The sequence below is a fragment of the Lithobates pipiens genome, unplaced genomic scaffold (genome assembly GCF_037356315.1).
Source record: "Lithobates pipiens isolate NorthernLeopardFrog02 unplaced genomic scaffold, aLitPip1_a1.2 Scaffold_18, whole genome shotgun sequence".
Classification (NCBI taxonomy): domain Eukaryota; kingdom Metazoa; phylum Chordata; class Amphibia; order Anura; family Ranidae; genus Lithobates; species Lithobates pipiens.
Window position 1 is genome coordinate 481,424,423 of NW_027507758.1, and position 13,776 is coordinate 481,438,198.

Sequence of the window (13,776 nt, forward strand, 5' to 3'; positions counted from 1 at the left end):
GTGGTACAGAAGAATGGGAAAGTGAACCAATTCAGCATAAGAGTGTTCTTGAATATGTCTCTCAAATGCAGGAGAGGATCCGAACTGTGATGCCACTAGTTAAGGAACATTTACAAAAAGCCCAGGAGGCTCAACGACTGGTCTATAATAGGGCAGACAAAATTAAGAACTTCCAAGTGGGGGATCGAGTAGCAGTGTTGATTCCCACTGTGGAAAGTAAATTCTTGGCCAGATGGCAAGGCCCTTTCGAGGTTGTAGAAAAAGTGGGAGAGGTAAATTATAGAGTCCACCAGCCAGGCAAGAGGAAACCCTATCAGATATATCATGTAAACTTGTTAAAGCCCTGGACAGACAGGGAACCAGTGACCTCCCTGGCCAGTACAAAACAAAACTTGAGCCTCGGGTTGGGGTGGAGAGTGTCCAAGTAGCAAATACCCTGTCTAAAACCCAGCAGTCAGCAGGCAAAGGAGTTCTTGCAGAGAAATAAAGAAACATTTTCAGACTTGCCAGGGCTCACTAGTGTCATAGAGAATGATATTATCACAGACCCAGGAGTCAAAGTTTTTGTCCGGCCCTACCGCATCCCAGAGGCTCAAAGGAAGGCCGTTTCAGAGGAAGTAAAGAAGATGTTAGACCTAGGGATTATTGAAGAATCGCAAAGTGAGTGGTCGAGCCCGATTGTGTTGGTACCGAAGCCCAATGGGACTCTGCGATTCTGAAATGATTTCCGGAAACTTAATGAAGTTTCCCGGTTTGATGCCTACCCCATGCCCCGGGTAGATGAGCTTATTGAGAGACTAGGCCCAGCCAGGTATATCACTACATTAGACCTTACCAAGGGGTATTGGCAAATCCCGTTAACTAAGGCCGCTAGAGAGAAAACTGCTTTTTCTGCCCCAGAGGGGAGTTTTCAGTACAAAAGGATGCCTTTTGGATTGCAAACTGCTCCAGCCACGTTCCAGAGGGCAATGGATAGGATTTTACGACCTCACCAGAAGTATGCCTCAGTGTACTTGGACGATATAGTAATTTTTAGCAAAGACTGGGAATCACATTTGCCCAAGGTTCAGGCAGTGCTGCACTCTCTTTGGAAGGAGGGGTTTACAATAAACCCTGAAAAATGTGCTTTGGGAATGGAGGAGGTGAAATACCTGGGTTATATCCTGGGTAGAGGGGTAGTGAAACCTCAGGTCAACAAGATAGAGGCTATACAGAATTGGCCCCGCCCCCTCACAAAAAAGCAGGTACGTGCATTCCTGGGCATGGTGGGATACTACAGGAGGTTTGTACCCAACTTTGCCACGTTGGCGGCTCTGTTGATCGATCTGACTAAGGGTCGGAAATCGGTCATGGTGGAGTGGAATGCAGACACTGAGAAGGCTTTTTTGGAGCTCAAGTCGGCACTGTGCCAACACCCTGTCCTGGTAGCACCTAATTTTTCAAAAGAGTTTGTTGTCCAGACTGATGCTTCCGATGTAGGATTGGGAGCGGTGTTGTCACAGGTTATTCATGGTGAGGAACGCCCGATAGTCTTCCTCAGCAGGAAGTTAACACCAGCGGAGAAAAACTACGCCATAATTGAACAAGAGTGTCTGGCCATTAAGTGGGCTCTGAAATCCCTCAGATATTACCTTTTGGGGAGGAAGTTTAGATTGATTTCTGATCATGCCCCTTTAACATGGCTGAGACAAGGAAAAGGGACTAATGCCAGGGTTACTCGGTGGTTCCTGGCACTCCAGGAATTTAAGTTTGTAGTGGAGCATAGGCCTGGGAGACTGCATCAAAATGCAGATGCCCTCTCCCGAGTCCATTGTTTGAGCTCCACTGTTGCCTCCACCTCCTTGGCGTTGGGGCACGGGGGGGGGGATATGTACAGGACGCCATGGCTGGGTCCTGGAAGGACGCTATGTTTCCCCTCTGTTTGTACTGTGGTCCCTTTAATGGAACAAAAGTGGTTAACTCACCTGTCAGAGGAAGTGTGTTTAAAAACAAGACAGGAAGTGGTAGATGGATGTGGAGGAGTGTAGAGGACATGGTGGATGGTGTTTGGTGTTTGTTCTGGGTTACAGCAACAGAAGTGGACAGCAGTGTCCTGCCTGGAAGCCTCCTGGCAGGGGAAGCTACCTGCCATAAAATATCAAGTACTGTTTGATTGAGACAGCTATTCTGGACTTTGCAAGTCGGTGAGACTAAAAACCTTTTCCTTTTGTATTTGGGCTGCTGTAAAGCTGTTTAAGTTTAATAAACCCCTTGTTGTGTGAAAAGCCTGTGTCCTGCAATCTTGCTGGTCCCCCCGAACATTACAAGATCTATATATATATATATATATATATATATATATATATATAAAACATTCCCTATTCTCAGGGTGACTAATATGGGAATAACAGTGAAGAAATGGGGGGATAAACTGAATATCTTAAGCCATATGAAAAATTTATGGCACACCTGTATGACAGATACTCACAGTTCTAGGTGTGGCTTCCTTGGATACTGTTCATCAATGGCCTTGAATTTCACAGCCTGTTAACGTGATGATCCCTTTACTACATTACTGTTAGCTCACTTTGATTTTTTTAACGCTACAACTTTTTACCCTGCCAACGTCTGTTTACTCTGATACTCTGAAGGAGTGAATCTCTTATCTGGGCAGCCATCTCCTGCTTAACCCCTCTCTCCTAAAGTTATCTTTTATTTCTTTAACTCACTTTTTTATTAAACCCTAGGCCGCTCTTGGCCCTTTTTCATTAGACTGGTGATGGTCCAAACTCTTCCACCCAAGAAACCCTTAATAAATGGATCTTACCTTTACAAATCTATGACTAACTTCATTAGGCTCTCTCCCTGATGTACTTATTGTACAACATTATTGAAATGGCTTATTCTTAATTGTCATTTATGATTGATCTTATGAGGATGACAGTAAGACTATTCTGTTGATTAATGTTATTTTTCCTCTCTCTTTGTAAACATCTTTAAACTTCAATCAAAATATATTGTTAAAAAAAAAAAATCCTACTGGTCCTAGTAATGTGATTTTGTACGTTTCACTCTTTGCTTTGGAATGACGTGCTTTCAATTCATTGATTAAAACCCCTCAAACTAAAAGTTTTATAAAGTAAGTAGACAATACGCAATTATTTGACTTACTGCAAATTTACCAGCCCAGTCCAAGATGCTTTGTTTTAGTTTGGGCAGGAGCTGGGCTTTTAAATATAAGGTTTTCAATGTTGCTAGTCTTTATAATATTATACATTATCATTTATCAGACTGGGTGATATATTTACCATCTTGCGACTTTCAGAACTTAATGGCAGCAATACTCGAAATCTGTGAAAGAAATCGGAGAAGATGTAACGGATTGGGTATCCTGCTTTTCGGATTCGTATGGTCTCCATCATTCCAGAGTATCTTAGTTGCCGAATACAAAGCTCGCGATCAAAGAGCTGGGAAACACAAGGAAAACATGTTTTATTGCTGAAGATATTTTAATGCTACCCTTGTGGACCCTCTAACCCTAAACCCATTTCAATCAATTCATTGTAGCCTCAATCCTATTTTGACCCGGAATGTAAGTCTAGTAAATTTCCTAAATACACAAATATGAACATGTACCAAAGCAAAAAAATTTTTTTGAGGAAAATTAAGTTATGCTTAAAGTGAAACTTTAAAATGTACAACTTATTTAAACAGTATGCCTGGGTATTTTCTTAACCTACCTGTATGTAGCCTACTACAGAAAAACCGACAAAGAAATGTAATTCATGCCCACCATAAATAACCTAATTATCTTAGACAAGGTTATAATATAGATGTACTGTAATGAGGACCCAACAGAAAAAAAAGATGTAGAGTTCCCCCTAAAAATACATACCAGATCCTTATCCTTGATAATGGTCTTGTATGGATGTCAAGAGAGACTCAAGGCAAAAAAAAAAGGAATTAATAAAAAAACTCAGGGACCCTCAAAATCTATTCCGGAACATTATGTGAGCATGCAGCCTAGCAGGCCAGAAAAAAGGGAGATGGGCATGCACCCTCTTTTCTGAACCATGCCAAGCCCCCTGCTGTCAACATGGGGAGGATACCTTAACAGAGGGCAACCACATGGAAAAGCACCTTGTCCCCATGTTGGGAGTATGTGAGGATGTGAGGATCTGTGGGCAGGGGCATTTTGGAATCTAGAAGCCTCATTTAAAAATAAAGGGGCTCCAAGGCACTAGCTCCCTCTCCCCATGTGAATGAATAAAGGGTACAAAGTACCCCTACTTATTCATAAAAAAATGTAAATAGTAAATAAAGACATACACTTTTTGAAAAATACTTTGTTAAAAAAAAAATGTCCCGTGATGTAAATCCATTGTCAATCCTGTCATCCAGCAATGCAGATCCTAGTCAATAATGATGAATCTATGACGTCACTGGCCAAATATGGTCATGTCCATATTTGGTCAATGTCACGTGGGAGACCAAAATCCCTCTGCTTATATTTGATGCTGTTGACAAGGATCTGCATTAATGGATGCCATAATTGTTTATGGATTTACATTCTACTACATTTTTGGTATTTTTAAAAAATTTTTAGGGACTTGTAAAAAAATGTGTGTGTCTTTATTAGCCATTTACATTTGTTTTGTGAATGAGAAGGGGTGCTATGTGCCACTTATTCACATGGAAGGAAGCCAGCATCTAGAGATGCCCCCCATTTTTAAGGGGGGCTTCCAGATTCTTATAAGAACTCTGCCCGCATTCCTTACAACCTTTTGAGTCAAGGCTGTAGGGAAGAAACCCTTGTGCACATCAACATCCAGACAAGGTGCCCGCCCCATATTGAGGGCATGTGGCCTGGTATGATTTGAAAGGAAGGGAGGCACACAGTCTTCCCTCCCCTTACCTGGTCTGCATGTTTAGATAAGGGTCTGGCATGGATTTTGTGGGGGACCACACTTTGTGTAAGTGTTCCCCTTAAGATCCATACCATGCCCAAAAGATCTGGTATGAAATTTGGGGGGAACTCCACAATGTTTTGAGTTTTTTTTTTCAAACTGCCCCCGCTCCCGTTTATTACAATTACCTGTAAGCCAGGAAACCCCAGATGACAGCTGAATGGATCAGGTGGATATAACAGGTTTTTAGGACACCGTCAGCCACCAGCTCCCCAACAACCAGGAGGCTCCAGCAGGAAGCTGTTACATTAAGCAGCAGTAGTAACACCACTGCTAACTGTTTCTCTTCTCACTGCAGCCGGGAACAAGGTTTGGACTGGACTGAACTGGCAGTCCACCCCTACTTTTAAAACATAAAACTATAACCAATACAACACAGAATTTCTATCAGCGCAATCTCATATCAATAAAAATTATATATATAAAGAATAGTGCTGAAAATATATAACCTGTAAATAAATTGTGAAAAAATACAATCTTGTGCAAATTGTTGCAAAATGCACCTCCATCTGGCTGCTGCTAACACTGAAACCATGTACACTTCACATTAATCAACATATATACCAAAACAGTGCTGTTCTGGCAATCATAATAGTGTGCAATATTTAAATTGATACTAAACATATAATAGATCCAACCTGTGAATAAAAAATGTGCAAAAATACAATTTTAGTGTAAATTGACAAATAGGTGCAAAATTACACCTCCACCTGGTTGCTGCTGGCACTGACCAAATGAATAGCCAAAACAGTGCTATAATATCAATATAAAAATGATATTATATCTAATGGTGCGCTCAAGTCGAAAAAAACTCTAAGTGCTTCACACAAGCCCACAATGGCTGGGACTCCCTTACCAATATGTATCAACTATAGTCACCCCTGTGCAAATATACAATATAATATGCAAAACTTATCAAAAGTGCAAGGTGCTGTGCAAATAATGCAATATTAAATATGTGCAAACACAAGTATATACCAGGAACTATTTAATTGCCAAATAGTAAATCTATTAAGTGCAAATGTGCTGTTTCCCATCATCACATCTACTAATTAGTGTAAGATTGCAGATGAACCATATATAATCCAAACAATCGTGCAAATAGCAAAAATAAATATATATATGTATCTGTGCAGCCAACTATAGCAGTGTACTATGCTCAAAAAATACTTAAAATCAATCTATGACCACAGATTAGCATATACGATAGTCACTTAATCCATATCCATATGCAGCTTCAAATGCAGTTGGGTCACGATCAAAAGAGGGTGCCACTACTATCTTCACAATAGCTCTCCAAGTAATATTACTCACGATCGTATTATTCAAAAGTATGAACACTTTTCCAAACAATATTAATCACGATCGTATTATCCCAGGTCTGAGCAGATAGTATTATCCCAGGCCTGAGCACTAAATAAAGAAAGCTTTCATTACACAATGATTACCATTCCTGCGTGCTATACACATAACAATTTCACTCACATAACCATGACCGCCAAGTAGCGCATTCAAACAATCAGCTGGAAGGAGGCGTTCCCCACACAGGCTTCCCTGCTAGCTGTGTTCACAAAGGCTCCAAACGGGTAACGTCACTGGCTCCACCCGACGCGTTGCATCATATGTCGCATGACTTTATCAAGGGTAGCCATGTGAGCGCTCATGCTGTTTATATATAGCGCAAACAGTGTGACGGTTGCCATAGTGACTCATGCCGCGTACACACGGTCGAATTGTATGACGTACTTAGTCCGTCATACAATCCGGCGGACAATCCGGCGTACTTTCTACCGAACGGACTTGGCCACACACGGATACACAAACAGTCCGCCGAAAGCTTGCGCGATGACGTACAGCACGTACGACGGGACTAGAAATAGGAAGTCCAAGACACAGCAAAGCACCCTTTGGGCTCCTTTTGCTGACTTTGCGTTAGTGGAAGTTTGGTTAGAGACGATTCGCGCTTTTCAGACTTCAGCTTAATTCGTCCGTTTTTGTTTTTTTAATTTATTCTCGAATTGGAATATTAATCATAGGATGAGGATGAATAAAGACATTTGTGATAACTCTGTGTGAATATAAGCAGCAAAGCAACTTCACTTTTCTTGCATTATGAAGAAGAAAAGAATGTGCTATATTAAAAAAACACAAAATTAGCAGCATGACGAATATGCTAGCTTCAATACGAACACTAGTTTTACAAGACAGAGCGCTTCCGCCCTGTAAATCCTTTCTGGGCATGCGCCATTCTTAGTCCGTCGGACTAGCATACTGACGACCGTATTGTCCGCTGAAACCAAAGTACGACGGAAAGATTGTTGTGCAAACCGAAATTCTTAGTACTCCGGACTGCACGCTGAAAAAGTCCGCTGAAGCCCACACACGAGCGGATTGTCCGTTGAAATGTGTTTCAATGGACTAAGTACGTCATACAATTCGACCGTGTGTACGCGGCATTAGATCTCTCCGATGTAGCATCATATTGTTCAGCATTCTTCCATATAAAATTCACTTTTAATACAACAACCATTTAAAAAAAAACATTATATTTAAAACCTATAAAACATTTAGTATTTGTATATTACTAAACAGTTCATTATCCATATCCCTCTAGTGGAGAAAATACAGAGAACCACAACTCATTATCAACCAAATACATCTGTTCAGTATCTCCATCTAGTGGATAGCATGTTATTAGCACCCAGATATACATACACAAGCATCAAGAATCAATGAAACTTAAGGTGGGTAGTGATTACGAACTTATAATATCACTATAATTATTTCAAACCTCCTTGTATTGATACAATAAAAATTAACAATAAATGATATAATACATATCCCATGTATTTAGATTTAAATACTAAGATCATACAAAACATCATTGGCAATCTTAAAACTATATGTATAAAATCAACTAAAAATCTGAAAAAAAACAATTAAGGTCGAACTCAATATTCAGGCCTTAGTTGTCTGCACAGATACATATATATATTTATCTTTGCTATTTGTATGATTGTTTGGATTATATATGGTTTATCTGCAATCTTACGCTAATTAGCAGGTGTGATGATGGGAAACAGCACATTTGCACTTTAATAGATTTACTATTTGCCACTTAAATATTTCCCGGTATATACTAGTGTTTGCATATATTTAATATTGCATTATTTGCACAGCACCTTGCACTTTTGATATTTGTTTACATAAGTTTTGCACATTATTTTTGTATATTTGCACAGGGGTGACTATAGCTTGATACATATTGGTAAGGGAGCCCCAGCCATTGTGGGCTCGTGTGAAGCACTTATAGTTTTTTTGAGCAGTCAATGTAATAGAAAGTTGACTTGAGCGCACCATTAGATATAATATTAACCTTAAAGTGACAGAATACTGACATGGTCGCAGCATGGTCATTTGGGTTTTTTCTATTAATTTTATCGCTATATCTTATCTCTACATATTTGCAATATCAGCGCTAAGGCTTATTTACATTTAGTATCAATATAGTGATAAATGATAAAACATAAAAGTCCATATTCCTAAGATTAATAGTGATATGAGTCTTCAGTTTCTTCCAAATTGAAAACTTGACCAAATGTGTGCAACAATTGCAAGTGCTGGTGCTCTCCTCCACTGTGTCACCCTTTTTCTCCTTACTGGCTTCACCAGTCTCAGACCTCCCTCAGGTAATTCCGGTAAAGCAAAGCACCTCAGCAGTACGGACTCAAAAACACAAGATAAGACAAGATACTCGCAGGATGACATCACCAACTATGACTCCTCCCCCTATACGAGTTACGTCAAATGGGCGTGACTTCATCAATAAGGGGCAGAGACAGGACGTCTCACCGCTACTTATATACACTGCCATCCCCTCATAATGTGCAGCAAAAATAAGCAGAAAATCTGATAGTGTGTGTATGGGGCTTAAAAGTGTATCTAAAAACATTTTTTTGTTGGATATGGTAAGGAAGGGATAAAACCCCTGTTAAGTTTTTATTGCTATGTCTCTATTGGGAGATTGACTCTATTTAGAGACAAAATTCAAAATGTTAAAGTTGCTGCTTAAACGAGAGGGGAAGCGAAAGGAAAATATTTCATTGGGGACACTTGTTCAGATAATAACTGTCAAAAGAGGATTTCCTTTATTTCTGAGAGATTTTCTTTAACTCACTGTTATGCCTCCAACACAGGAAGTTAAAGTAAATCTTCCTGTTGAGACACAGACAGCAAAAGTGCTCGACAGAGGTTCTAACAATTCCCTACTCCTTGAAAAGTTAAAAAAGGCTTTAGATATATTTTAGTTGTTTACCACTTAACTAAAAGTATTTCCCTATATCATTTTCATGTATCTGGTACAATATTCCTGAGCACAATTATCACAAACAAAATTAATTTACCACACTGAAAAAAGGATATTAAGTAAGTTAACTGGTCTGTAAACTCAGCTGAACCCCTATTTATAATCCTAAACCTAGACCTAAACCTAACCCCAAACTCAAGATTTGTCATAATAATTTCAGTGATCACAATAACAATAAAAAATGATACCATTAAAGATACAGATATTGTTCCAAACAATTTAAAAAAAAATTTGTCTGAAATTACAAGACCGAATTTGGTACTGAGATAACCCGGAAAAGGTGTGCTCAAATATCTATGCCAAAAGATTATGTTCGCGTCAGGCTTCTAGAGAAGCATGTTATCCTGTGTGTTATTTTAATATGCACAAAATGATGTGTAATGAACTGAAAAGTGACCATGAAGATGGAGATGATTAACATTACTCTCAAATATATTTATATATGTATATACAACTCTAGAAACAAACCTACAAAACAGGTCACACATACCAATGGCTTCTTAAACTCATTGGGCTTGATACAACGAATAAAGTACGGTTGGCAATTTCCCAGAATTTTCATCAGCTGTTCCAGTGACTGCTTGAACTGTCCTCCAAGAGTAGGTAAAGACTTGTTTGTGTCTGAGATCTGGAGGTGAGCAGAGGACACAAAGGATTAAACACTGCTTAATTTAGAATGAACTTCTACTTGGCAAACATGGGTCGTGTTGTCCTAATACTATGTAATGTTCCAATACTTATGGTTGTCCTACTTGCCCTGATAGGTTAAATTCGGAGATCTATCTCTGCCCTTAGAAACTATATGAATGTTTTCATTTATTTTTATTTTTTTTATGTTAAACATAGGTTTTTATTAAACATACGGTGCATACATGGTATATTGATGTCATATACATACTCAAAGAAGATTTTGCATTGCATAGTTCAGATAAGTTATAAGAATGAGTTCTATAAAAGCATATATTACAATAAATGGAGTATCACATTCAACTGTATATGGCATAGTAGTTGCTTCAATTTACTGTGATTTTGCTATGCTACACACAAGTATCAGACTCTTGTAACCAGCGATCCCATATCTTATTGTACTTATCGGGGCAGCCTCTGTTAATGTATATACATTTTTTGTACGGTAAAGTAGTATTCACTTCAAGTTTCCACTCTACCATCCTTGGGGGTGATTGTCTCATCCATTTTTTGGCTATTATTTTCCTAGCTGAGAATAGTGTCTCATGCAGAAAGATTTTGGTGTACTTGTCAATGGTATCAGGAAGGATTCCAAGGAGGCACTGTTTTGGGTCAAGTGCTAGGGGTGAGCCCATGAAGGAATGTTACTACTTGCTTCCATAGTCCCTGGATCTTGGGACAGGCAGAAATCAGATTGAAAAAATCCCTGTTTCCAGTCCACACAGCAAGCACATTGTGGACTGAGTTTGTTTGTACCTTGCCACCCTGAGGGGTGTAAGATACGCTCTGTGCAGAATATAAAGCTGTGACAAACGGTCTGACAATTTAGGGGATACTGCCCTGCATGTCTCCAGCGCCTCCCCCCACTCCTCATCTGTCATTGAGCCCAATTCCCTCTCCCACCTAGGTTTCAAGTTATATGCAATTTTGGTAGATATGGGGGTAGAGAGCATGTTATAAAATGACAAAATTAACTTATGGGGGTCTGTGCCCTTAATCACTGCCATGACGGCATTAGGGGCAGATTCTGGGATTGAGTCAGGAAACTGCGACTGTGTTGCATGGCGGAGTTGCAGGAATCTAAAGAACAATAGGTTTTGGAGGGTAAATTCCTCTTTAAGCAAATCAAAGGTTTTAAGGCGTCCATCTTTTAGTATATGATGTAAAAAGAACACTCCCTGTCTGGCCCATAAACTTGTGTCTTGCAGTTTGGTTAATTCGGGTAGGTGTTTGTTGTGCCACAGCGGCGTGTAATCATTATGTCGTGGAATGTCAAGTTTAGAAGAGGCTAGGTCCCATATTCTCCTGTATTGATATAATCTTGTGTGTTTATGTTCCCCTCGCTCCAACACCCGCGCACCCACTGCGATCGCGCACAGTGGGTCTTTGGTGTGCTGCGCCAACCCGGGACATAGAAGGGTTAGAAATCTCTGACTATCCGTCTTGTCAATGTGGAATAGCTGCGATAGCTGGGATGCCACATAATATAAATTGAAATCGAGGAGAGCCATGCCTCCCAGCTCAGTTGGATTTTTAAGGGTCTGCCACGCTAGTTTGTGTCTATTGGTACCCCACACAAAAGGTTTTAACAGGGCCCCCAAAGACTTAAAATATTTCAGGGGGAGAAATACGGGGGTATGCCATAGTACATAGAGAATCTTGGGAAGCAGGACCATTTTAATTAAATTTATGGGACCCCAAACCCCAAGTGGAAGCTGAGACCAAATCCTCACTTTAGTTTTAACTAGGGAGATGAGGGGTTTTATGTTGAGAGAAATATAATCTGCGGGGGACCTAGAGATTTGTATCCCTAAGTATTTGATGACATTGACTCTTTGTAGTGGTAAGTTGGCTTGGAGTTCCGAGGGCGGGAAGCTGTCGAGGGGCAGGATTTGTGACTTATCCCAGTTAATTTTTAACCCTGAGAACAGACCGAATCGCTCTATTGTGCAGAGTGCAGTCTGTAGGGACAGGCCCGAATCAGCCAGGTATAATAGCTTGTCATCTGCATACATGCTAATTTTTTCAATCAAGGAGCCCACTCTCAGTCCTCTAATCTCTGGGTCTGCTCGGATGGATATCGCAAGGGGTTCTGCCGCTAATGCATAAAGTAATGGGGACAATGGGCAGCCCTATCTCGTGCCTCTACTGAGATCAAACATGCGAGACTGCCACCCATTGGCCACCACTCTATTCGTGGGTGCCCGGTACAGTAATTGAACCAACGGATATATTTGGGACCAAAGCCATAGCCCCCCAAGCATCTCCAGAGATACCTCCATGCTCCACTCGAATGCTTTTGCCGTATCTAGGGTCACCACCACCCACATTCCCACCTCTTCATGTGTGGCTTGCATGTTGATAAATAACTTCCCAAGATTGAATGAGGACTTTGGCTAGTATTTTGTCTTGGCTATTAGGCTCAATCAGGTCATCCTCTCCTTGCTTCATGTCGGGTAGGAACACCTCATTCAATCTTGGGAAGTTATTTATCAACATGCAAGCCACACATGAAGAGGTGGGAATGTGGGTGGTGGTGACCCTAGATACGGCAAAAGCGTTCGAGTGGAGCATGGAGATATCTCTGGAGATGCTTGGAGGGCTATGGCTTTGGTCCCAAATATATCCGTTGGTTCAATTACTGTACCGGGCACCCACGAATAGAGTGGTGGCCAATGGGTGGCAGTCTCGCATGTTTGACCTCAGTCCACTTGTAGCAAGGATATGGTGCGGTAAGATTCTGGGTACCCTGGATCTTTCCCTGGCTTAGGGATGAGGACTATTGTTGCCTCTGTCATGGACGAAGGCAGCTCTTGTGACTCAAAGAGGTGGTTATACAATGCCTGTTCATTTGAGAGCTGCGGGAGATCAATATCTCTAAAAAAAAGAGACATCGAGTCTGTCTCAGCGGGAGCTGTTGTCTTATAAAGATCAGCGAAAAAATCTCTGAACATGGAGGTTACTGTAGGTGGGTCTGTGATTTCTTGTCCACCAGAGCCATGCAGTCTAATCACCACCGGGGGTCTGTCTTCACTATGCACCAAGTACACAAGTAATTTGCCTGCTTTCTCCCCATGTTCAAACATCTTGTTTTTGCCTGGCCTTTTGAAATTGGAGTTGGGTAGCTGCTCTAGTGTGTAATTTAAGCGTGTCAGCCTTCGCAGGAGTCGGATCCACAGAAAACTCTCGCTCAGCAACGGACAAATCCGCCATCACCTTACCGAAGGTAACAGCGGCATCCACCTTAATCTTATTAATACTGGTGATCAACACCAAACGGGCGAAGAGCTTGAATGAATCCCACACCACAGAGGGTGATGCTGAATCATCGTTTTTCACAAAGTATAACTTAAATTTGTTCTCAAGCTCATCATCTTCCGGTAGGAGCGAGAGCCAGAACGGGTTCAAGCGCCAAGCCCTTGGCGGTCTATTATTAATATTGGGACACTCAATGTGATCCAATAGGGACAATGATCCAAGAGTGTCCTGGGACAGAATGCAGCCTCCACCAGGCGAGGTGTTAAACTATGAGAGACAAGTATGAGATCTATGCGGGACATTATGTGTGGATGAAAAACAGGAGTAGGAGCGCGCGTGTGGGAATTTGTGTCTCCAGGTGTCCGTTAAATGAAAGGTGGAGATGAGCCTAGATAATTTAGTTTCATTGGGAGTGTTCAGGGTGGACGAAATCAACTGCAACCTGTTAAGAGTTGGGTTTAGTGTAGAATTTAAATCGCCCATCCAGACTGCAGGTATTGTGGGGTGACGGGCCATTAA

General features: G+C 40.9%; 1 protein-coding gene across 2 annotated transcripts in view; it reads right to left on the bottom strand.

The window, feature by feature from the left end:
• MYO7B (myosin VIIB) overlaps positions 1-13,776 on the bottom strand; it is a 523,403-nt gene that overhangs the window by 291,830 nt on the left and 217,797 nt on the right. For both annotated transcript variants that reach the window (XM_077488413.1, XM_077488412.1), the window contains exons 16-17: positions 9,803-9,940; positions 3,288-3,446 (exon numbers count right to left, since the gene is read on the bottom strand). In XM_077488413.1, coding sequence (XP_077344539.1) covers positions 3,288-3,446; positions 9,803-9,940 — 297 coding nt within the window. The remainder of the gene's footprint in view (positions 1-3,287; positions 3,447-9,802; positions 9,941-13,776) is intronic.